The sequence below is a fragment of the Gymnoscopelus braueri genome, assembly GCF_963280865.1.
Source record: "Gymnoscopelus braueri genome assembly, chromosome: 1".
NCBI classification, from domain to species: domain Eukaryota; kingdom Metazoa; phylum Chordata; class Actinopteri; order Myctophiformes; family Myctophidae; genus Gymnoscopelus; species Gymnoscopelus braueri.
Window position 1 is genome coordinate 4,045,523 of NC_137603.1, and position 24,778 is coordinate 4,070,300.

The 24,778-nt window shown below is 41.3% G+C and overlaps 1 protein-coding gene across 2 annotated transcripts in view; it reads left to right on the plus strand.

The window, feature by feature from the left end:
* Window positions 1-24,500, plus strand: part of LOC308090021 (H-2 class II histocompatibility antigen, E-S beta chain-like) — a 71,212-nt gene extending 46,712 nt beyond the window's left edge. For both annotated transcript variants that reach the window (XM_080435049.1, XM_080435048.1), the window contains 7 exons: window positions 18,572-18,655; window positions 19,037-19,291; window positions 20,206-20,478; window positions 21,849-22,065; window positions 23,298-23,365; window positions 23,864-23,977; window positions 24,438-24,500. In XM_080435049.1, the coding sequence (XP_080291175.1) occupies window positions 18,572-18,655; window positions 19,037-19,291; window positions 20,206-20,478; window positions 21,849-22,065; window positions 23,298-23,365; window positions 23,864-23,977; window positions 24,438-24,475 (1,049 nt within the window). In that variant the 3' untranslated portion in view covers window positions 24,476-24,500. The remainder of the gene's footprint in view (window positions 1-18,571; window positions 18,656-19,036; window positions 19,292-20,205; window positions 20,479-21,848; window positions 22,066-23,297; window positions 23,366-23,863; window positions 23,978-24,437) is intronic.
* The last annotated feature ends 278 nt before the right edge of the window (window positions 24,501-24,778 follow it).

Here is a 24,778-nt window from a genome sequence, read left to right on the forward strand (position 1 = left end):
CAAGAGTTTCAGTGTGTCACGTTACCTGAAGAGACACCAGTGTGTCCACACTGGAGAAAAAACATTCCAGTGTAAACTGTGTAACAAGAGTTTCAGTGAGTCAGGTAACCTGAAGATACACCAGCGTATTCACACTGGAGAAAAACCATTCCAGTGTAAACTGTGTAACAAGAGTTTCAGTCAGTCAGGTATGCTGAAGACACACCAGCGTGTCCACACTGGAGAAAAAACATTCCAGTGTAAACTGTGTAACAAGAGTTTCAGTGAGTCAGGTAACCTGAAGAGACACCAGCGTGTCCACACTGGAGAAAAAACATTCCAGTGTAAATTGTGTAACAAGAGTTTCAGTGAGTCAGGTGACCTGAAGAGACACCAGCGTGTCCACACTGGAGAAAAAACATTCCAGTGTAAACAATGTGACAAGAGTTTCAGAGAGTCACGTAACCTGAAGAGACACCGGCGTGTCCACACTGGAGAAAAAACATTTCAGTGTAAACTGTGTAACAAGAGCTTCAGTCATTCAGGTCAGCTGAAGACACACCAGCGTGTGCACACTGGATAAAACCCTTTCCAGTGTAAACATTGTGACAAGAGTTTCAGTCAGTCAGGTCACCTGAAGACACACCAGCTTATCCACACTGGAGAAAAACCATTCCAGTGTAAACTTTGTAACAAGAGTTTCACTCAGTCAGGTACCCTGAAGAGACACCAGCGTGTCCACACTGGAGAAGAAACATTCCATTGTGAACATTGTGACAAGATTTTAACTCAGTCATGTGACCTGAAGACACACCAGCGTACAGGGGCGTGCTTAAGGAGGCCCTAGGCAAACCCCAGTATGAGGCCCTTGGGTCGGGACCCATATGTGGGTTGCGGACCAATCTTTCAGGGTCTCGAGTAAATAACCCGTTATTTTTTGTTTCCTACATTTAGTTTTTAATTATTTCAAAAGACGTTTTACAAAAAAAAATTAATGAAATATGTATATTATTTAAAGGAGTGAAAATGGCAGATCGAGCTATAACGTTTTTTTCCTAAATATACACATGTATGTATGTGTCTGTGTGTGTGTGTGTGTGTGTCCACAGGCAGACAGACTGTCTGTCTGTCTGATAACTCTATTCCAATCTCACTACATTACAAGTTATATTCATAATGAATTGTTATGAAATTAAATAATATCACTCTTTCTTTCTCTCCAACGGCGGCATTCAGTTATAAAGCATTGTTTTTCACTTTTTTTTTTTGTCACAGTCACTGCTATAACTGCAGTATAGCACTTAAAAATTTAGGAAAAAAAAGTTATTATGAAGAAGAATAGCTACTTTCATTATTGACATTAAAAGAGAGAGAGAGAGAGAGAGAGATCTCATGGGGCCCCCTGACTGTTTGGGAGGCCATGTTGGATATTTTTTAAGGGCCTCGAATGGATTGGAAAGCTGTTTATTTCTATTTTTATATATTTAAAAGAAAATTAGAAAAAAAATCTCATGGGGCCCCCTTGTGACAAGAGTTTCACTCAGTCAGGTGACCTGAAGAGACACCAGCGTACCCACACTGGAGAAAAGCCTTTCCACTGTCGAGTGTCAACATTGTGACAAGAGATTCAATCACCCAGGTTACTTTAAAATACATCAGCTTATTCACACCAAAAGGATCAAATTGACCCTCCTAGAGTCTTCGTTTTTTAGTCACACCTAAGGTCTTCGGGTACATTTGACTCATTGAGTGCCAGAATTAATTAATGAATTAAATCAGCCAGTGCCAGAGCATTTTTACCAACCTTTCAGGAGCCACAGAACATATTGCTCCAGGACGATCGACACACATAGTGTCGGTTGTTACAAGTTGATCCGTTCCGCGATAAGTACCGGTACCCGTATCTCCCGTATTGTTCAATAAAAAGCATTTTTTTTTTTACTAAATTCTTTATCCCGCGATTTTTGTAACCCATTTTTTTCACCTGGTGCCCAGCGCTACACCAGTCCCCCACAGCCTGGGGAGGCCAGGGCCGAGCTCATGCTTCCTTTAGTGCATGAGAGCCAACTGACCTTCTTGTCACCTGACAGGGGGGAGTTTCCCTGGTAGGACGTAGCGCGTGGAAGGAACACGTTATTCCAACCAGTTCCCTTCCCCTCCATCAGGCACCCCGGCTGTCATGGGGGAGGCGGTATAATGACCAGGATTACTACATGTTTTTGTGAGGGTATTAACTACCCTGGGAGACACGGGGAGAACATGCAAACTCCACACAGAGTAGGCCCTTTCGCCAACCCCACCTAGGGTATGGGCGCTGATGACGCGGAGGAGAAGACACGCCCCAAAAAGCATTTTAATCCGATCATCAGAGTGCAATACACCTCCCAACCATTAGTGTCGCATGGTTGAAAGCTATGGAGAAAATGGCCGGTGATTGGATTAAAATGCTTTTTATTGAACAATACGGGAGATACGGGTACCTATTGCGGAACGGATCAACTTGTAACATCCGTGGCTCGGGGGTAAGCACTTTATATTTGAAATCTGAACGTTTAGGTACATGTGAGAGTTGGCAATGTAAAAAAATCGAACACCACTCTAAACCAGGAACTCTCGGCTCCATGACGCTTGTATACAAGCGTCATGTGAACCATGGCTAGCCCAATAGCCTATTGGGCAATAACCCCCTTTTGAGGATCCTTGGAGACGCTGCTGTGCTGCTGTGCCAGAAGCGCTTCCCTTAAAACAGCATAAAAATCACACCCAGTGTGAAGTGGGCGGTGTGGTCATCACAGTGATGGAAGCTCACTTTAAAAAAATATATATATTTTTTGATGTGCATGGTATTTATAGGTTATTAATGTCATCATGTGTCTCACTAGCCAATCACAGTGCTGAATAGAGTCAGCCAATCACAGTACAGCTAGGGGTGTACTAATGGGCCAATCACAGTGCAGGAAAGGGGTGTCCCAACCCCACTTATAGGGGCGGCTACACCGCCCAAAAATAAAGGCAGGAGGATAATAATAATAGTAATGGGCCTGGCATTAAAACAATGGTAATAGGTAAACATCGACTAGTCGACGAGACGACTACCACTGGGGCAAATTAGTCGACCAGTAAAAATCTCTAGTCGTAAAAGCCCTACTCCGATACCGAGAGGGCACAAATACATGGACCACGTCACTGTGTATAGTTTAACCAGCAAACAAAATAAGTCTCCGATCGGCATTTGAGTCAACAAACCGTTCAATTTACAGATGGCGATGTAACATTACCGAGCGGGGAGATCATTCTCACAGACAGACAACCAGGGTGATGGGGTCGCCAAACAATTCCCTCATAATATGGGGTCGTGGTATGAAGACGTTTGAGAACCCCTGCTTTAGAGACATTCTCCAGCTCTTTTGTTTTCTTCTTTTAAATCCTCACATTAATTTGTTTTAAAGGGATATTTTCACTTAAAAAAATAAATAAAAAATATCGTCTACTCAGGCTTTTGTGCGCCTCCCATACAGTTTTTAAGTTGCTTGATAGAACCTTTTGTACACTCTCAGAGTTATAGACCTGTTATATGGTCATTCAGGGCTAGCTCTTTATGTGTTTCTGGTAATATTATTGTCCACTCATTTTGTATGTCTGTGGCAAAAATGGAATTTTGAAATTGGAAATACTACGGTAAAGTAAAAGCTACCTCAAAATTATACTTAAGTACAGTACTTGAGTACAAGTACTTAGTTACTTTCCACCACTGGTTATATTATAGTATTTAGTGTGCAAAAAGTGACCTTACAGGTCAGTAACTCTGAGAGTGTACAAAATTGGGTCCATTTGGTTCTTGTACTCTTAGAGTTATGGGGGTCCTTGAAGTTTTAAAAAAAAGGTTTGAGAACCACTGTTTCAGACTAATACCTGGTATTAATGTATGTCCTGAATGTACTGACTATCATCCTGGTTCTATTGGTATTACTGGTTTAGGTCTGGATATTGCACTTTTTCTCATGGTTTAACTGACAGTAAGGTCTTGAGTGTAAATTCAAGAGTGAATTTAGCTTTGGGGGAGAGTTAAATGAATTGGCATTACTGCATACATACATGCACTCAAATACATGCACATACCAAGGTTGTTATAGTTTAACATTTTTCATTTTTTATTTCAATTAGTTTAAATTTGTTTTAATGTGGGTTTAGAGTATTATTATTTCATTTTTTTTTAAAGGCTTAGTTTTGAATTTGTTGTAAAATGGGGTATTTGTCAGGGTCAAGATTCAAAACGGTAATAAAGTATTGTCATTAAAAAACAAAACACAAATATTTATTTTCAGTCATAGCTAAGAAAGCCAAATTTCATATCCAAGCAAAATAGTACCCTGACGTATGAAATATTGCCTAAAACTATACAGTTAGTTATTGTTTTTTTGTACAGCCTTGTTTTTATTTAATTTAATTTAACTATAATAACCTACATATATGCACATACATATATGCACATAATACACATGGCCAAATACAGTACATGGAAATTGTTCCATATAGTTTTATTGTGACGTAGACAGCAGCTCATATTCTTTCTTTGTGATTTCCATTGGTTTGTCTGTAATGTACCGTATGTGTTGTTGTACACAGAGACCACATGGCAGTACTGACATCTCTTTATCAGCAATCATACAAAGAATGCACATGTTCCTTTGATCAGCGTCGGTGCTTTTTAACCTCTTAAACCCTCTATACTTGATTGGCAAATCTCTTCGCCGAAAATAGCCGATCTACAAGCTCGCGTTGTGAGCTTGTAGATCGACTATTTTCCTGCGAATGCCATTTTATTTTACGGCTCTAGCAGTGATTCTCAACCATTTTAATTTCAAGGACCCCCAGTTTGACATGCATTGATTAGGCTACGGACCCCCATTTAATGGCATTTCTATTTCTATCAACTGGCATCTCTGGGACCCCAATTTATATAGTAAAATCAACGTTAATTTAACTCTGATAGTGTACAAATGGGTCCATTTGGTTCCATTTGTACACTCTCAGAGTTAAATTAAAATTGGATTCCAACCTGATTTCTAAAGCCGTCTCTCAGTCTGGACTCTCTTGACACTGAAGCCTGGTTTATACTGGTTTATACTGGTTTATACTGGTTTATACTGGTTTATAATTCATCAAGCGATGGTGTAACTCGCCGACCTACGAGCTGAGCTGTTTTTGGGGAACGATGAACCGCTGTACGATAGAGCAGGGCTCTTCAACAAGGGGGTCGGGGACCCCTAGGGGGTCCTCTGTTACTCCAGGGGGTATTTTTTCTTTTTTTACATTAACCACTTGAACCCTATATAGCATCTCTATTCTGAGGAACGTTAGCCGAAAATAGCCGATCTACAAGCTGCGTCGTGAGCTTGTAGATCGGCTATTTCTGGCAAAGAGGTTTGGTGTAGGGGGGGAAAGGAGCAAATCAAGTACTATGTCTTGAAGGTTTAAGTGGTTAAATGTCTGAAATTAACAAAGGACGCATTAATTTACACAACACTGATGATAGTCAATGAATCTATCTATGAAATCTATGAAAAACGTTTAATTAGCAACACAATTATGCAATGTAGTGGGGGGTCCCTGCTTCATCTCTCTCTCTCTCTCTCTCTCTCTCTCTCTCTCTCTCTCAGCTATAGGGGGTCCCTGCTTCATCTCTCTCTCTGAGCTATAGGGGGTCTTTGCGCTGAAAAACGTTGAAGACCCCTGGATAGAGTATAAGTTAAGCATTAGCCACGCCTATGTCGTTAAACGTTAACGACAGCAACTGAATACAATAATCCGGTCTGATCACTTTGTAAATAACAGTCAGTCCTAAAGATCAGATTTGAGAAACAAATGGGATTTTGCTGCAGCCTGAACAAAGCTTCAGATTTAGTTAGAAAACAATAAGTTCGTTTTTTTTCCCACTACAGGACCAAACATGGCCACATGGGTCATACAGGACACATTCATATCAACCAAAATATCATCATTCTGTTTCAGTATGCTGCCATCAATGTTTATTTGCCAACTAACCGGGTCATAGTTTGAAATAAGCCAGTTCTTGTTTAAAAAATCACACCCAGTGTGAAGAGAGTGGTGCCTTTCATGAGTTCATTTCGTTAGTTACTTTTTACAGACTTTGATGACTTCAAAGTATTTTACAGATTTTTACGTGTTTTTACTCATTTTAACATCTTTTAAGTATTTTTACTAATTTTAAGTATTTTTACTCATTTTAAGTATTTTTACTCATTGTAAGTATTTTTACTCAGTTTAGGAACTTTAAAGTATCTTTACTAATATTTAAGTATTTTTACTCATTTTAAGTATTTTTACTCATGTTAAGTATTTTTACTCAAAAGTGTGTGTGTGTGTGTGTGTGTGTGTGTGTGTGTGTGTGTGTATAATTAGTGTAACTGGTTGCATCTTTGTGTTGCAATCAGCCGCAGCTGTTGAGGCTGTGCTCAAACATACAGAGGGGCCGTGCTCATACGGACACACACACAGACACACAGACGGACACACAGACACACAGACAAAGTCACTCCTTGGAGTGGCTAGCACCACTCAAAAATCATGTGCTATTAATACATTGTGTTAATTTGGCCCTGGTTTTGGTTAGCGCCCCCCTGTGGAGGATGGTGTGTTTAACGCCGCTGAACAAGAGAGGAGAGGCAGTAGAACATGTAATGTATTAATCATATAGCATTATTGCTGTCTGCATCGATGGGTCAAATACATTGTTTGGAAGCCTTTTTTTCTTTTTAAATTAAGTCTTACCTATATGTGAGGATGAAACGTTTGCTGTTTTTATTTTATATTTTATATGAATTGAGGAGAGAAAACGGTGACAATTAAAGATGCATTCTGTTTTAATTTGGATGATAAAGTGTTTACATGTTCTATAGTAGCACAACGTGCCAAAGTTCCTTCCTGTCTCGTCACCAGGAGGAAGACGGAAATGGGAGGAGACTTGTAGAAGTGGGAGGAGACTTGTAGAAGTCTGTGTGGTACCTCTAATGATTAGAGCAATGGTTCTCAAACTCAAAGTGGGGTCCAGGCCAGGGACTCTAAGGGTTCCTTGAGGGGAGGGTCTAAATTGACCCTTACAGGTCTGTAACTCTGACGGTATACAAATGGAACCAAATGGAACCATTTGGAACCATTGGTATACCGTCAGAGTTAAAGGTTTCATGAGAGAGAGGGGGCGGGATTAATGGACTATGACATCAAAGTCCAGGGGCCAATCGCAGCACTTTTTTTAGCCTAATTATTCAGAAAACCTCAGACCACAGAAAATCCACTGAATGTTCAAAGTTCAGTTTTTTTGGGTGTAATTGAGGTCATAAAACAAATATGAAAAAACGGGGAAAAAATGAAAATGAATGTCATGAAACCTTTAAAGGAGTCTCCATTGAGTCTCCTTAAATGAAAGTGTTTCATTTCCCCAACCAACCAGAGTGCAGCATAGATATAGAAAGACTGGCCAATCACAGCGCTCACAGCGCGTTGACTACTGGCCAATCACAGCGCGTCTAACTGACTTTTGCTGCGCGGCTGCCTCTTACGAAAAGACCCGCCCCCACCTGCCTCTGATTGGCCTACCGAACGCCCCCTTCTGTGACACACGCGGAAGCTTGCCTTCTCTAAAATGGCGCCCGAGATACCAACGCCTCAGAGCCGAAGGAGACGTCTACCTTTATATGTCTATGGATGCAGTGGGCGTCGCCCCAAATGTTGTGACGTCACGGCTCTCAATGCTGCACATTGAGGAGGGGCGCGGGGCGGGGGCAGGGGCGGGGGCTGACGGACAGATCGGTGAACCAATAGGATCCGGCGGAACTTTTCACCGGAAATTTTGAACCCGCCCCTCTAGACTACCACACACTTCTACAAGTCTCCTCCATCTGACTGAACATGATGTGAACTGAGCCTGGAGGTTGGAGGTTGGACCAGGGGATGTTGCCTTCGACACCATCTAGTATCAAGTCATCGCTGTCTGGTGGAAACCTTGCATGTCCAAAACCCTGACGAAAATGGAAAAAAAATAACCTGTGTTCCAATGGATTCAATGTAGTTATTTAGTCACAAGCTCTTATTAATACCTTTCGTTGGTTCAATATGTATAAACTCCACAGACAGACTCAACCACGTTCACTTTTAAAATGTTGTCAAAATAGCCGCGCAGTGAGCTTGGCTGTTTTGGCGACTTTTGCACGGCAGAACGAAGGCGATGTATGACGATGCAATGTTTCCGCCCGACAGCGATGATGTTTATATGACAGGATGAATAAAAGCCCAATGTCATATGTAGAAAACACTATGTAGCGTGCAAATTAAAAGTTATTGTAAGAGCCAAATGGGTGAAACATGTTTAATGGATTGGTGTGACCATGGGTGGCGCTGGTGGCTATATAAGTGTCAAGTTCACTGCCATGGGCAGGAGGTTTTGACCCGGAAGGGCAATGGTTTTTGACCGCAGGTTACTGTTGTTTGAATCAGCACGGCGCTAAATGTTTGTATGGAAAGTTTAATCATCTGTCTATGGAACTCAAAGTATATTATTGTGCACGGTGAAGTCAATAAATATACCAAATGCATGAAGAAATGCCTGCATCGTTTCATTGGAACACTGAGACACAGCGAGCGGGGTGTTATTAGATTAAGCAAAGTATCGGCGCGTCAGCCAGGTCTAACTACGGGCTCATCTCCTCAGTAGCTCCGTAAAAGACGGGAGCTCCTTTAATATTAGTCAAAAACCTGGCTCCAGTTGGACCTTAGTCTGGAAGCTGCGGGAGCTTCGCTACGTTTGGGACGTGCAGAGGCGACGCGAGAGGACGGACGAGGGGAGCTGCTGTTGCCGTGGAGTTGAAGAGGATTCACGTTCACCTGTCCACTGCGTTCTGCTGCTGCGTCGGGGGATCGCCTGCAGCCGTTCATGGTGGTAACGAGGACCTACGCTACGGTGCTAATCCGAGGCCGGGCTGTGGAGCAGTATTGGACCGCTATCACCGCACGGCGCCCACCGCACGGAGGTATGTTGTAGCGCTACATAGAATGGCCATTTAGTTTATTTTGTGCGCGCACATAACTTGGGGGCGAGCGTAAATCCATGGTTGCTGAAGAGGAATGACAATTGACTTTTATTGATTTCGTGTTGACTTTCTTTGCACTGACTTTGTTGCGCGAGCTACTGTCGTTTGATTCACTGACTATTTATTATGGCGACCCGCAGAGCGGCGTCAGACGTTGTCATGGAGACGGGCGTGCGCTCCGCTGCTAGCGGTGACGTCACGGTTGAAAAGCGAGTGGTTAAACTGACTCCAAAAGCGCTTGCTGAAAAATGTGAAAAGTTGCAAACGGGCAGAAAGGCTAAGCTTAACATAGCAGCCAACATAAGAAATGCAATTCAAGGTTTCATGGTAAATAATGAAAAAACAAAGGTACAACATGCTCTTACAGAACTGGTTCAGGTGTGTAATGAAGCAAAATATATGCATGACAATCTGTTGGGTTTTATGCCACTGGAGGAAAAGGAAAAACAAGAAATCTGGTATAAAGCAAAAATGTTGTCAAACAATGAGTGTATTTCAAATGCAAAACTGTGGGTTTCAAACAATGAAGGTAATGATGAAATTGAAAATGCAAATGAAATGAATGGTGCAAATGAAATTGATGGTACAAATGAAGGCAATGAAATTGATGGTACAACAACTGAAGGTCGTGTTCATTTAATTGATGATGGTATTTGTCCAAATGACAGTATTTCCAACATTGCAAGTAAACATTCAACCAGGAGTGGCAAAAGTGGTAGATCAAGTACAGCCTCTGCAAGAATAATAGCAGAGGCTGATAGCGCTGCACTTGTTGCCCGTGCGACAGTTTTAAAGGAAAAACATGCTTTGGAGGACCAGGAGCAACAGTTGAAGGAGCAGGAACAAAGACTGAGGAGAAAAAGAGAGCAACTTGAAGTGGATGCTGAATTGGCTGCAACCAATGCAAGGTTGGCTGTGTTAAACTCCTCTGAAATCAAAGGTTCCTCTCATGTACCTTCAAATGCAATGAATTCCTATTTGGAAAGAGAAAGAAGGAAAAAGGAACATGTCAATGTATTAAATCCTATGGCAAAAGAATACCATCCTGGAAAATCAATGCAACAAAATAAACTAACACAACTGTCAATACCACAAAACAAACAAGTGGATGTGAGACCAAAGGAACGTGGCCATTGGCATAGCACTGCTACTAACCACAACCACAAGGGACAGGAAAGCAAAATGGGAACAAAACAGCATTTGCAAGGCCTATCAAATCACAGAATCAATCATGTTCAAATCAATCAAAATCAATCTGCAAACCTACTAACCATCATGGAGAGACAAAATGAAATAACCGCTGCTCTGGTGCAGCAACAACAGTCAAGTTCTCTACCACCAAGAGTTATTCCAACATTTGAAGGTGACCCTCTCCAATACAGGGCATTTATTAAAGCGTTTGAGCAGGGAGTGGAGGAAAAAGCAACAGAAGCTGATGCTTTGTATTATTTGGAGCAATTCACAAAAGGACAGCCACAAGAATTGGTGCGTAGCTGCCAGCATATGGATCCTGAGCGCGGCTATGCAGTGGCAAAAGGTCTCCTACAGGAACATTTTGGAAATCAGTACAAAATAGCAACTGCTTACATGCAAAAGGCCTTGGCATGGCAAACAATAAAATCGGAGGATGTCAAGGCACTCCAAGCCTACTCATTATTCTTGCGCGGCTGCTGCAATGTAATGGAGGAGCTTCAGTACATGCAGGAATTGGACATGCCTGTCAACATGAGAGCCATAATGACAAAAATGCCATACAAGATGAGGGAGCAATGGAGGACCAAAGCTCATGGCATTATGGAAAACACCCATGAAAGAGCTCACTTTTGGGATCTGGTTATATTTGTGGAGCGAAGTGTCCGTATCCTTTCTGACCCTCTGTTTGGTGACATACAGGATCCAACATCTGGGGTGGTTGGCACAAAGACTCTCACAAGGTTTAGTGCATACCCAGGGAACAGAGTGAAGGAAAACATTGTTGCCACCACAGTAGCATCTATGGACCTACCTGAGAGAGCCAAGGAGATGACATCACCAACATCAGGTTCAGTGAATATCAATGAAGCTGAATGCCTTTGCTGTGCTAGCAGTCACTCATTGGAGGACTGTAAACAGTTTAAGGAGAAGACACATACGGAGAAAATACGCTGTTTGAGGGAAAGGGGAGCTTGCTTTGCATGCTTAGGTGTTGGTCACATGAGCCGTGATTGCGAAAGGCGCGTCACATGCAAGGTTTGTGGTCAGACACACCACACCGTGCTTCACATCAAAAGGCAACCCCCCGCTCCAGAACAGTTTGAGGAACCATCTAATGACCAACCGACTGCACAGCAAACATGTGGACGTACAGGGGCCGGTAAGGACCGGTGTGTGTTGTCCATTCTACCTGTGAGTGTGAAAACTGCAAAAGGAAACATCATACGAACGTATGCCTTCTTAGACCCTGGTAGCTCAGCCACGTTCTGCTCTGAACATCTAATGCAGAAGCTGAATATCACGGGCAGACGAACCAAATTCTTGTTGAGCACCATGGGGCAAGAGACCGTTGTTCCAGCCTACTCCTTAACTGGTTTGGAGGTAGCTGGTTTGGAGAGCAATGTCTTCCATGTGCTTCCAGAAGTTCTCACCCAGAAGAAAATGCCAGTCACTGCTGAGAACGTAGTGACACCTGAAGAACTGGCTAAATGGCCGTACTTGTCTAACGTACACATCCCACGTCTAAGAGCAAATGTCGACCTGTTGATTGGAACCAACGCTCCCAAGATATTGGAACCTTGGGAGGTCATCAACAGTCACGGGAATGGCCCGTATGCTATTAGGACGGTGTTGGGATGGGTCGTTAATGGTCCACTGAATGGAAACAGTGGTGTGGTGGACGCAGAGTTTCCCTCTGTTACAGTGAACAGGATCTCTGTGTGCAGACTGGAAGAAAGGCTGACCAATCAGTACAACTATCATAACTTCAATGAAGTAGCTGTGAAGGAGAATGAAATGTCCAGAGAAGACCTAAGGGTTGAAGAAAGTGTGGAAAGTTCAGCAGTACTTCAGGAGGGGAGGTACTGTTTGAAATTGCCCTTTAAGAAGAAAGAGGTCTGTCTGCCCAAAAATGTGGCTAGGCAAAGGATCCAGGGTTGGAGGAAAAGGTTCCTCAGTAACAAAAGCTTGCACCAGGAGCGTGAAGCATACATGAACAAGCTCATAAGGAAGAACATACAGCAGGAACTCTGTAGAAGAGGATGTGGGTGTAACGATGACTTACCACAGGACATCCTACTCCAATGGAAAAGGTGGTTGGAGGAGTTGGACTTCCTGAATTACACAGGTGGCTTGAAGGTCCTGCTTTTCGTTGGAAGCCAGATGAGGATTGGCTCAAAACTGTGGCAAACGTCTCAGTGGACTCGAATGACCAGGAGGTCAGAAAGGAGGCAACAGTAAATGCCATCAATGTGTGTGACATGTCTAGTCCTACTTACCAGCTCGTTGCCTACTTCTCAGACAGGAAGAGGCTGAAGACCGCAGTTGCCTGGTTCCTCAGGTTGAAGGTCACGTCGTTGAAGCAGAGCCGGCTGAGAAGAACCAAAGGGAAAGGAGTTTGGCAGCTGGAGATATGGACTCTTCAGCTCCTCGTAGATCCTGGCCACTTGGCAGGGTTCTGGAGGTCTGTCCAGACAAACAAAGTCTGGTACGTTCCATGAAATGTTGGACTAAAAATAGCACCAGTGAGGCCAGTGACAAAGCTATGTCTGGTTCATGAAATGCAGAAGCAATTGAATCCTTTTGAATTTAATCAACATGTTTTGGCTCCTTTTTTGTTTTGTTTATTTGTTTTTGAATTGTTATGTCTGCCTGCCTTAACAATTAGGGGCCGGTGTGTAAGAGCCAAATGGGTGAAACATGTTTAATGGATTGGTGTGACCATGGGTGGCGCTGGTGGCTATATAAGTGTCAAGTTCACTGCCATGGGCAGGAGGTTTTGACCCGGAAGGGCAATGGTTTTTGACCGCAGGTTACTGTTGTTTGAATCAGCACGGCGCTAAATGTTTGTATGGAAAGTTTAATCATCTGTCTATGGAACTCAAAGTATATTATTGTGCACGGTGAAGTCAATAAATATACCAAATGCATGAAGAAATGCCTGCATCGTTTCATTGGAACACTGAGACACAGCGAGCGGGGTGTTATTAGATTAAGCAAAGTATCGGCGCGTCAGCCAGGTCTAACTACGGGCTCATCTCCTCAGTAGCTCCGTAAAAGACGGGAGCTCCTTTAATAGTTATGAATCCCATTTTAGCTGCTTGGGAGGAGGAATCTCTAAACTAATGATTAGTTTGAATTCGGGGAGTGTTATCAGTTATCCACCGATTATGACAACTATGCTAACAAGTGGAATGCCTCAAATCACCTTTTTAACATCGCCATCTTAAAACATCCTGTGTAGGGTACAACTATCCCTCTGTTACTATTAGTATGGAAAGGTGTTTGAGTCATGCTAGGATATTTGAGTCTTGGTGGGATGTTTGAGTCACGCTATGTTTGAGTCTTGGTGGGATGTTTGAGTCATGCTAGAATGTTTGAGTCATGCTAGGATGTTTGAGTCTTGCTAGGATGTTTGAGTCTTGCTAGGATGTTTGAGTCATGCTAGGATGTTTGAGTCATGCTAGGATGTTTGAGTCTTGGTGGGATGTTTGAGTCTTGCTGGGATGTTTGAGTCATGCTAGAATGTTTGAGTCATGCTAGGATGTTTGAGTCTTGGTGGGATGTTTGAGTCATGCTAGAATGTTTGAGTCATGCTAGGATGTTTGAGTCTTGCTAGGATGTTTGAGTCATGCTAGGATGTTTGAGTCATGCTAGGATGTTTGAGTCTTGGTGGGATGTTTGAGTCTTGCTAGGATTTTTGAGTCATGCTAGGATGTTTGAGTCTTGGTGGGATGTTTGAGTCATGCTAGGATGTTTGAGTCATGCTAGGATGTTTGAGTCATGCTAGGATGTTTGAGTCTTTGTGGGATGTTTGAGTCATGCTAGGATGTTTGAGTCATGGTGAGACATCTGAGACAGATCACATTCGTATTTGACTTCGTTCAGCTTGTGAGCGTAGGCAGTACCCAAGTCCCATCGCCATTTTATGCCAGAAAACTGAATTCATAAGCAAAAGCAAATAATATTATTAAAATGAGTTTGTGAAGTAGCAGCAGATCTACAAGCTCGAAACGTGGCGCGAAGCGTCACATTTTGACCTTGTAGATCTGCTACTTTTGATATTTTTGAATTTGAATCCTGAAAAGTAACAGTTCTGGACATTTCTCGTTTCTACCCGACAGAGACGATGTAGTATACACACCTTTTGTGAGTAATTAACAATAAGGTCCAATTGGACTGTAACATCTTATGCAATTAATCTTATGGAATGATGCTGAATGCTGAATCCACTATATGAGGTGCATGGAAATACCTTTTATTGTACAATTTTAAATCACCATTTATTAGCAACTTAGGCTCTAATGCCATGACAGCGATTCCCTGGTTCGATTCCCAGACCAGCTCGACCATTGCTCTTTGTCACTCCCTTACTTTCTCCCCCACCTTGACTGTCTCTACACTGACCTATCCAAATGAAGCAGAAATGCCCGAAAAGATAAACATTTAAATTTGAATGCATTTTACTATTTGAAGATCCGGATCTGCAGACCCAGTCCGGGTTTCTTTCTAATAAAAATAGTAAAATCAACAGGAAGTTGACATTTTTATTTAAAAAACAAACAGTACTGGGTTTGATGATGTTCCATATTGTCTGAATCAGCTTTGTTTGTGTTCGTTTACGTGCTAAAAGAGTGACTTTGAGAGATGTTTCACCGTACAATGTAAGTCAATGAGGAACATGTTATGAATGATCAATTTCTAATCAGTTGAGCAATTATTTTTTATTTCTTGTCCACCTTTGGAGTTACATCATAGCAAGGTAAATACCCAATCCTCTACCAAAGTGGTCTTGTCCTTTAAGTGATAGAAGCTTCTAGATCATGTGACAACAATCTCTCTCTCTCTCTCTCTCTCTCTCTCTCTCTCTCTCTCTCTCTGAGTGAATCAGGAAGTGAAATTAATTTTTGTGGAGTTTCCAGTGGGACGCTTCAACACCACACACACACACACACACACACACACACACACACACACACACACACACACACACACACACACACACACACACACACACACACACAAAACAGTGTGTGCGTGAGTGTCTGTCTGTCTGTCTGTCTGTCTGTCTGTCTGTTTCAACTTTTAACATCAGATTTAAAGTGTCCTTATTGCCATGAGCAACACGTTGACATTACCAACAAGAGTCAAATAAAACAAACAATAAATAAATACATAATTATGTACAGTCTGTGAGGTTGTTGACATCAACATGTCTCTCTAGTAACTGGTGATGATTAATAAAAGAATAATTCTGATTGGCTGCTGAGTGAATCAGGAAGTGAAATTCAAGTTTGAGTTTCCAGGCAGAAGCTTCAGTGGTGAGTTCAACCGCACGCACGCACGCGCACGCACGCACACTAGAGATGCGCGGATGGGTTTTTTTGTCACCCAAAACCGCGTTAACAAGTTCATTATCCATCCGCCATCCACCCGCGGTAATGATATCACCCTATTTATAGATCCGCACCAACCGCACCAAATAATTGTTATTTTCCTGAAGTTAGTTTACTTATAAACAATGTCACTCACCACTGTCGCGATGCAGTGACTGTATACAATCCACAACCATGGTAACAACAAGCGCACGTCTTCATTCAGTTCATTGAGTTACTTTCGCTTTCAACCACTTTGTTGCCATGTCGGCTTTTTATAAGCTTTTTATAAGCGACTTTTGTTTGGCACTTGTTTTGGGCTTGTTTTCATAGACCTGGCTGCTTATTTCTCTCGCAAGTTGTCGCAACCTGGCAACGCTGGCTGCCTGCAAAGCAACATGTAGTGAGCGGCTATTTTGTGCCTGGTGTAAAATGACGTAATATTGAAATACTACAAACGCACACACGGTGAAATTTAGTGCTTTTTAAAAGCTATTATAGGCCTATAGATTGATATCAATAATTTAATTCCCGCATTATTTCACCCGCGGTTTATCCAATATTAATTAATAATTATATTTGATTGACCCAAATCCACCCAAACTGCGGTTAACTGCGGCAACCGCGGCTAAAACCGCGATCCGCGCATCTCTAACGCACACACACACACACACACACACACACACACACACACACACACACACACACACACACACACCTCTCTCATGTGACACTTTGATCACATGACCAGTGTGTTTTTAAAGACATTAGATGGTTTCAGCAGTGAGATGTAATGAGGCTTGGATTGATGTTTAATGAACATGAACAGCATTTTACCAGCAACGCTGAACACACACACACACACACACACACACACACACACACACACACACACACACACACACACACACACACACACACACACACACACACACACACACACACACACACACACCATCAGTGAGATGTAATGAGGCTTGGATTAGAGGAGCGTCTGTGACTTCAGTTTACAGAGGTTCCCGGTTTGATTCCTGACTCCTCCTGGCTTCATGTCGAAGTGTCCTTGAGCAAGGCACTGAACCCCTAACTGCTTCTGATGAGCAGGTTGGAGGAAAGCCTGGTATTCATTCTAAAACTGAGCCCTGTGATCCGGTTTACAAAAAAGGGGGGGGGGAATCGTGTTCCGGTGGTTGGTTCCGGTTGGTGTCACATTGTTTTTGTTCCCCACATAATGTGAATCAGTTTGTTTAGTCTCACTAGTCACGCTACGAGTTAGAATAAAAGATGAACATACCAAACCATTATTATACCAAAAGAAACTAAACGATTATACCAAACTAAACAAGTTTTAAACTATAGGGGAATCATTTTGGAGGCGCACGGCGCTAGGTTCCGGTCGTGGGTTCCGGCCGCCTGATGACGTAAAGTTATTTCCACTCCAGACCCGACCAGAAACCTGAAAATGGTATTTGATCCCAGGCTACCTTTAACCACTTTGATGCTCCAAGATGTCACCTTTGACCTTTGACCAAGAAGATGTGGTTGAGTTAGGAGGTCAAATGTGACTCCTTTGTGTGAGAATACCTTAGCTTATAAATTAGTAAAAGTAAATTAATAGACTAAATAGACTTTTACTGCACAGCCTTCCAATCCAATGGTCTCTGAGTTCTGTCCATATGAAGTGTTAAACACTGTGTAACACTGCTGTAGAACCATATGTGTGACATTCAGTTTATTTGGTGAGACTATTCTCTTACCAGACCTGAACAGTGTTTGTGTAAAGTTTGGTGTGGATTGGAACCCCCCACCCGTTGCCCTCCAACAGCAACTACATGGGAAACATTATTTATTTTATTCATATTTTAAATAATCTGTAATCACTTCAATCTGAAGTGATTAACTTTAACCTTTAGCCTCCATCATGTCTCATCTGAAAGCTTTTAATTAATTATAACATTTTACTTTCAACAGAATCAGAATCATCTTTATTGTCACATCACAGGTTAAAGGTGTAAAGAAGTGGGTGGAATTATTTTTGCATTTGTATTTGTGTATTTTTGCATTTGCAGCTCCATCGTTTTAGTTATTTTCAGAAAGAGAAAGAAAAGAAGACGGGGGGGGGGGGGGGTGCAAGGAGAGAATAAAAGATGAATGAAACAATAATATTTACATACTGTATATGATGAGACATAAGGTGCATAAGGTACAGTATGTACATGAGGAGACATAAGGTGCATACAGTACAGTATGTACATGAGGACACATAAGGTGTATAAGGTACAGTATGTACATGAGGAGACATAAGGTGCATAAGGTACAGTATGTACATGAGGTTAGACATAAGGTACAGTATGTACATGAGGAGACATAAGGTACAGTATGTACATGAGGTTAGACATAAGGTGCATAAGGTGTACATGAGGAGACATAAGGTGCATAAGGTACAGTATGTACATGAGGTTAGACATAAGGTGCATAAGGTACGTACATGAGGAGACATAAGGTGCATAAGCAGCAGCTATATACCATATATGATTATGTGCAATAATCCAGACTGTCGTCTTTCTGGAAACAGATGATGTAACATCTTATCTTTAATCTGATTGGCTGATTCTTCTGAACTAAAGAACGAGTCCTCCTTCATTCTCTTTCAGACTCCAGAACTTCTCTTTCAGTAAACATCTGTTTATTCTGATCTGTTTATTCTGATCCGTTTATTCTGATCTGTTTATTCTCATCTGTTTATTCTGATCTGTTTATTCTGATCTGTTTATTCTCATCTGTTTATTCTGATCTGTTTATTCTGATCTGTTTATTCTGATCTGTTTATTCTCATCTGTTTATTCTGATCTGTTTATTCTCATCTGTTTATTCTCATCTGTTTATTCTCATCTGTTTATTCTCATCTATTGAATTCAGTTCACTTTTTATCAGTGATGATGAAGATTACAGCCACCCTCCTCATCCTCTCCTCTGTACTTCATGTCAAAGCGATCCCAGGAAGTAAGTACATTATATTTATGTTATTATATAATATATACATTTATATCTACTGTTATTATATAAAACCAAATATGAACAATGCACAATACAAACAAATGACACACACACACACACACACACACACACACACACACACACACACACACACACACACACACACACACACACACACACACACACACACACACACACACCCTCCTTTTACTACCTGTATATACAATATTGAATCAGTGTGAATAAAACATTTGACAGGAAGCTACTTTTAATATCCAACCTTTCACTTCATATAAGAACCAAACATGATTGTTTAACATGATGATTATGTGTTATTGTCACTGTGAAGAAGTTTGTTGTTTAACGTCATCTTTGTTTTATTTCCAGTGTTCCATGAGGACATACTAGTCTATAGCTGTTCAGACACAGTTAAAGACTCATATAAAGAGTGGATGATGGGACTGGATGGTGAAGTGTTGGTGTACGCAGACTTCAACAAAAGGAAGGGGGTGGAGCCTCAGCCTCCGTTTGTAGATCATATGACCGACCCAGGAGCTTATGAAAATGCTTGGGGTGATCAAGCGTACTGCAAAGCAATGCTGGACATCGTTCGCACTGCCTTGAAGAAACCACCAGTGAAAGGTACATGAATACTATTAACACAATAGTTATTAACTAAAACGGTTGAACACACACACACACACACACACACACACACACACACACACACACACACACACACACACCTTTACTTATTTATTTGGATTTTCAATATAAAGACATGAATTATGTCAAAATCCAAGATAATACGATTATACAACAGTTACCATCAAAATAAAACATATCAGAATGTATTCATATTGTGAGGCATTTCGCTCTCAAAATAACAACCTTTTTGCAAGTGTTATCTCTGTTATCCTGGAAATACATGATGGGGTCTGACTGACAGACAGACAGACAGACAGACAGACAGACAGACAGACAGACACTTTAGCTTAAGTAAAACATTTGAGTACTTCTTCCACCACTGAAGGATGGTAGAGTGTGTTGTTAATGTTGTTTTATGGTCGGTTAATTAATTAATTAATTAATTAATTAATTAATTAATTAATTAATTAATACAAAACATTCGCGCATGAGTCGCGCACGCATGTGGTCCGCAACACAGGTGGGGGCGAGGGGGGGGATACAGTTTATGCCCGGTCAACATTAGATTCCAGCAGCTGGACGGACGGACGGACAGACAGACAGACAGACAGACAGACAGACAGACAGACAGACAGACAGACAGACAGACAGACAGACAGACAGACAGACAGACAGACAGACAGACAGACAGACAGACAGTCCTTGTTAACTCAGCCGCACTAGACAACTGGACACATAGAGAAACAAAACCTAAAACATTTTAATGCCAGATTTCACATCCTGAACCTATTGTAGACTTTATGTAGAGACATGTTTGGCTGATGGGGGGGCAGTTAGCCTAGTGTTGATATTATACAGATGAATAAAACTGAACATTAATGACATTTTTCATTGTCGACTATTTCCAGATGGATATGTGTACTATGAGGCTCACCGCTGTGTGTTTAACTCCAGTGAGCTGAAGGACATACAGTACATATACTCAAATAATTTCGATGGTGATGAGATCCGCAGGTGGGACAGTAGAGTAGATCAGTGGGTTGGATACACTGAGTATGGTGTGAAGCAGGCAGAGCACGCCAATAAAGATCCTACAAGACTGGCTGCGATGAGAGCAAACCGAGAGGCACGCTGCAAACACAACATTGAGAGCTACTACTCCTCTGCTCTGAACAAGAGAGGTGAGCTGATCTCAGAGCAGCACTCAACACTCATCACCTCATAAACTATAACATGAAATCACATGATTCTATTCAGAGATGATTAATGGTGTTAATATTGATCATATAATAATTCTTACATATTTCTTTATCTGCTGAGAAGCATTTCAGATCCTCTTGATTTATACTGTAACAGGCTGTCACGCAGTGGAAATAGCAGATCTACAAGCTCACAACATGTGGTGTCACCATCGTACTGTAGTATAAATGAAACATAGATCTAGGCTATGAGCGTTTTCACCTACATATAATGACCTGCCTAAAACAAAGACACCAGGATTAATGTTTTTAAATTATCGTTCAAAAGAACCATGCAGGCTAAAACACACCTCTATACACTTCATTTCACCACCTGATTTTATATTTTAATCATTGTCTTAACTAGTTTGTTTTGTATGTTTTTAATCACAATATTTGACAGGAGTATGTGTATTGTTTTGTTTGTTTATTAAGCAATATAATTTTCATACAATGATATTGCTTGGTTTATTGTTGTTTATGTAAAACACTGTGTAACTGTGAATTATTTAATATGTTTAAATTATATTATATAAATGCATTCTACGTTGTAGAAAACTGTAGACTATTGTAGAATCTACAGTACTCTGGTGCCATCTGGTGGCCAAACACTGACATTTACAGTTACAATTTACAATGTAGGCATTTATCAGACGCTCTTAATCCAGAGTGATTTACAGTAAGCAAGGAAAACATGAGGTAATACATCAAATGCATAGAAATAGTAATCTAGGATCATATGTAAACCAATAACCTATCATCAGTCTAAACAGTATAATATAACAGGTTGAACCTGGCATCTGTCTACATAATATGCTATCTAAATGATCTAAATTATATTTTAACCTTTGAATAAGACTGCAAGGTCGTCAAGGCTAGGTCAAGAAGGGAGAAGAGTCTAGGACGTGTGGAGCGTTGTCCAGGGTGTTTTAGAGAAGAGAGAAGAGTCTAGGACATGAGGAGCGTTGTCCAGGGTGTTTTAGAGAAGGGAGAAGAGTCTAGGACGTGTGGAAGGTGAGAGGTTGTATAGGGTTGGATCAGGTCTATGGAGGTGTTATACCTTTGGTTGGTTTGTAGGCCAACATCAGTGTTTTGTACTCTGTGAGGGCAGCAACTGGAGGGTCAATGGAGGGAGAGGAGAACGGGGGAGAGCCGGGAAATGTGAACATTTTGGCTAGTTGAAGAACAAGTGTGTTGCAGCTTTCTGGATCATTTGGATGATATACAATTATTAATGATAATAACATGTTCCTACTTCCTATGACGGTTATATAATAATAATAATAATAATAATAATAATCTTATTTATCCAGTGGAGCCCAAAGTGAGTCTGAAGTCAGAGACTCCCCCTCGTCGTGGTGAACACACTCACATGCTGAGGTGCAGCAGCTACGACTTCTATCCTAAAGTGATCCTGGTGACCTGGTGGATAGGTCAAGAACCTTTGACCTCTGGTCTCTCCTCTACTGACGAGCTGTCTGATGGAGACTGGTACTACCAGTACCACTCCTACCTGGAGTACACACCCAGGTACACACCTAACAGACACCTATACATAGAAATACACACCTAATAGACACCTATACATAGAAATACACACCTAACAGACACCTATACATAGAAATACACACCTAACAGACACCTATACATAGAAATACACACCTAATAGACACCTATACATAGAAATACACACCTAATAGACACCTATACATATATTCTTTAAAAATAAAACAAGTGTTACTCACTTGCTGATAATTGCCCATTAATTGGTAGGCTAATATTAAGTCACACACACACACACACACACACACACACACACAAACACACACACACACACACACACACACACACACGATTGCTCCCGAGTCCCGTGTTTATCACCAGTCTACTCCAGACACAACTACGCAGCAAGCTCGTCGTCGTGCAAGCATGACGAACGCACACAGAGACCCGCGAGCGAGTGTGCTATACATGAATACACACACAGGAATACGCTATAACGTGCATATCTCGTTGCTAAGTTTCTTCTGCCTCTTGCCTTCCTATTTTTTCTGCAATGGGGAGGGAATAGTGGAATACACAATAAACACTAGAGCGGAGGAGAGCCCAGCGGGGCATTCACGCTCCTACACAAAAATAGTCAAACCTTTTTTTTTTCTCCAAAAAACTAAATAATAACAAAGATCAACGGATCAATGTGTCGAAGCGCGGCGCGTTTCAGCGTGTAGATCGGCTACTTTCACAATCTGTCCTAATGTTAGTGCTAATTAACAGCTGCTCACTCACTGCCAGACCGGGCGGGGAGGAGGGGCCGCTTCAGCTCTGAGCAGATCCACATGGACACACATTCAACTTGAGGACGCACGCACGTCATGATTATTTTAGGTGGAGAAAATATCAGTATAAGCTTATCTTAATGCCTATAACGGTCTAGTGATATGGTGCCTAATTGTAGTTGTGTTTACATTTAAATATAATAGTTCATCGTTTAGTTATTATGATGAGCGGCATGGCTCATTTTGGGTGCCCCCTCTGCACCGTGGTGCTCCCCCCCCCCCCCCCAGCACCGTGGTGCCCCCTCTGCACCTGTGAGTAGGTACTGATCATCCTCATCAGATAGAAAACATGCTGTGCTTTTTGAAGAGGATCATCAGCAGAAAAACATGTGTGTGGGTGTGTGTGTGTGTGTGTGTGTGTGTGTGTGTGTGTGTGTGTGTGTGTGTGTGTGTGTGTGTGTGTGTGTGTGTGTGTGTGTGTTACAGATCAGGAGAGAAGATCACATGCATGGTGGAACATCCCAGCCTGACCGCGCCTATCAAGATGGACTGGGGTCAGACTCTATTCTACTGTAATCTACTGTATCTACTGAATTCTACTGCATTCTACTATATTCTACTGTAATCTACTGTATTCTACTGTAATCTACTGTAATGTGTTACACTGCACTCTGTTTTAAGGGTTCAAGGATTCTTCTCTTTTTGTACCTGAAGGTACATTTGTTTTGCAGAAAGGAAACACAGCAATCCAATTAAAAACAAGACACAATAATAATACAGACACCAGAAACAAGAATCAATACAAATACATTAAAACATCCTAAAAAAGTAACCATTCTAATAAGAAGGTCATGACAGGAGCCTCACCTACTTAGAGCTTAAGTGTCTTGTCTAGATCAGGTACATCATCTTTGTTTACTAATGGCTGCAGGTATAAAGACATTTATAGAATTTATAGAATTTATAATATAATATAATATAATATAATATAATATAATATAATATAATATAATATAATATAATATAATATAATATAATATTTGTATTGTCAGATGACTCAATGCCAGAGTCAGTGAAGAACAAGGTGGCCATGGGAGCATCAGGTCTGGTTCTGGGTCTGGTCTTGTTCCTGTCTGGATTCATCTACTACCAGTGGAAGAAACAAGGTGATTAGCATGTTTAATTAACATGTTTAATTAATTAATCTACTACCAGTGGAAGAAATGAGGTCAGATCAACAGAGGATCACATGACATGTGGAACCCTCACATAAATGCACACAAACAAACCAACAAACAAACAAACAAACAAACAAACAAACATGTAAAGCCACAACCTAAACTGGTTTATATTGATTTAGAACCTTAACCAGTTCAGACCAGTTTAGACGACCTAGTTAGAGGTCAAAGTGTGTGCTATGTTGCCACATTTAGTCTTAAATAAGAGTCAAATGTTCAAATTAGTTCTGATGCAACATGTGACCCTGATGACTGAACCTTAATGTTGTTGTGTTGTTGTGTTATTGTGTTGTGTGTACATTTATGCATTTTATGGAGAAATACACAATACAGTAAATATGATTTATTTGTGTGTCTGTTTTAACTGTCTCTCTTCTTCTTCTATCAGGTCATATTCTGGTGCCGACAGCCAATGACGATCTTTAGACTCCTCCCACACACCCAGGTTCACTTCCTCTTTCTTTTTACTAAACCTTTTTACATATACATTCATACAGTTTTAATGTATAAAAGTGTATAAAACTAGAAAACATACACAAAACAACATGCTTTTGTAAGAAGTGAAACAACTATCCGGGTAAACCATCCCGGTCGCGTGAATTCACATTATCATGTGTCTTCTGCTTAATTTCTTATAATAATGAATCAATCAAATGTAATAATCAAATGATTTGTTGTATCAGACAACACTGATGTCAATGTGGTCAGATGGGGGGGGGGGGGTGAACT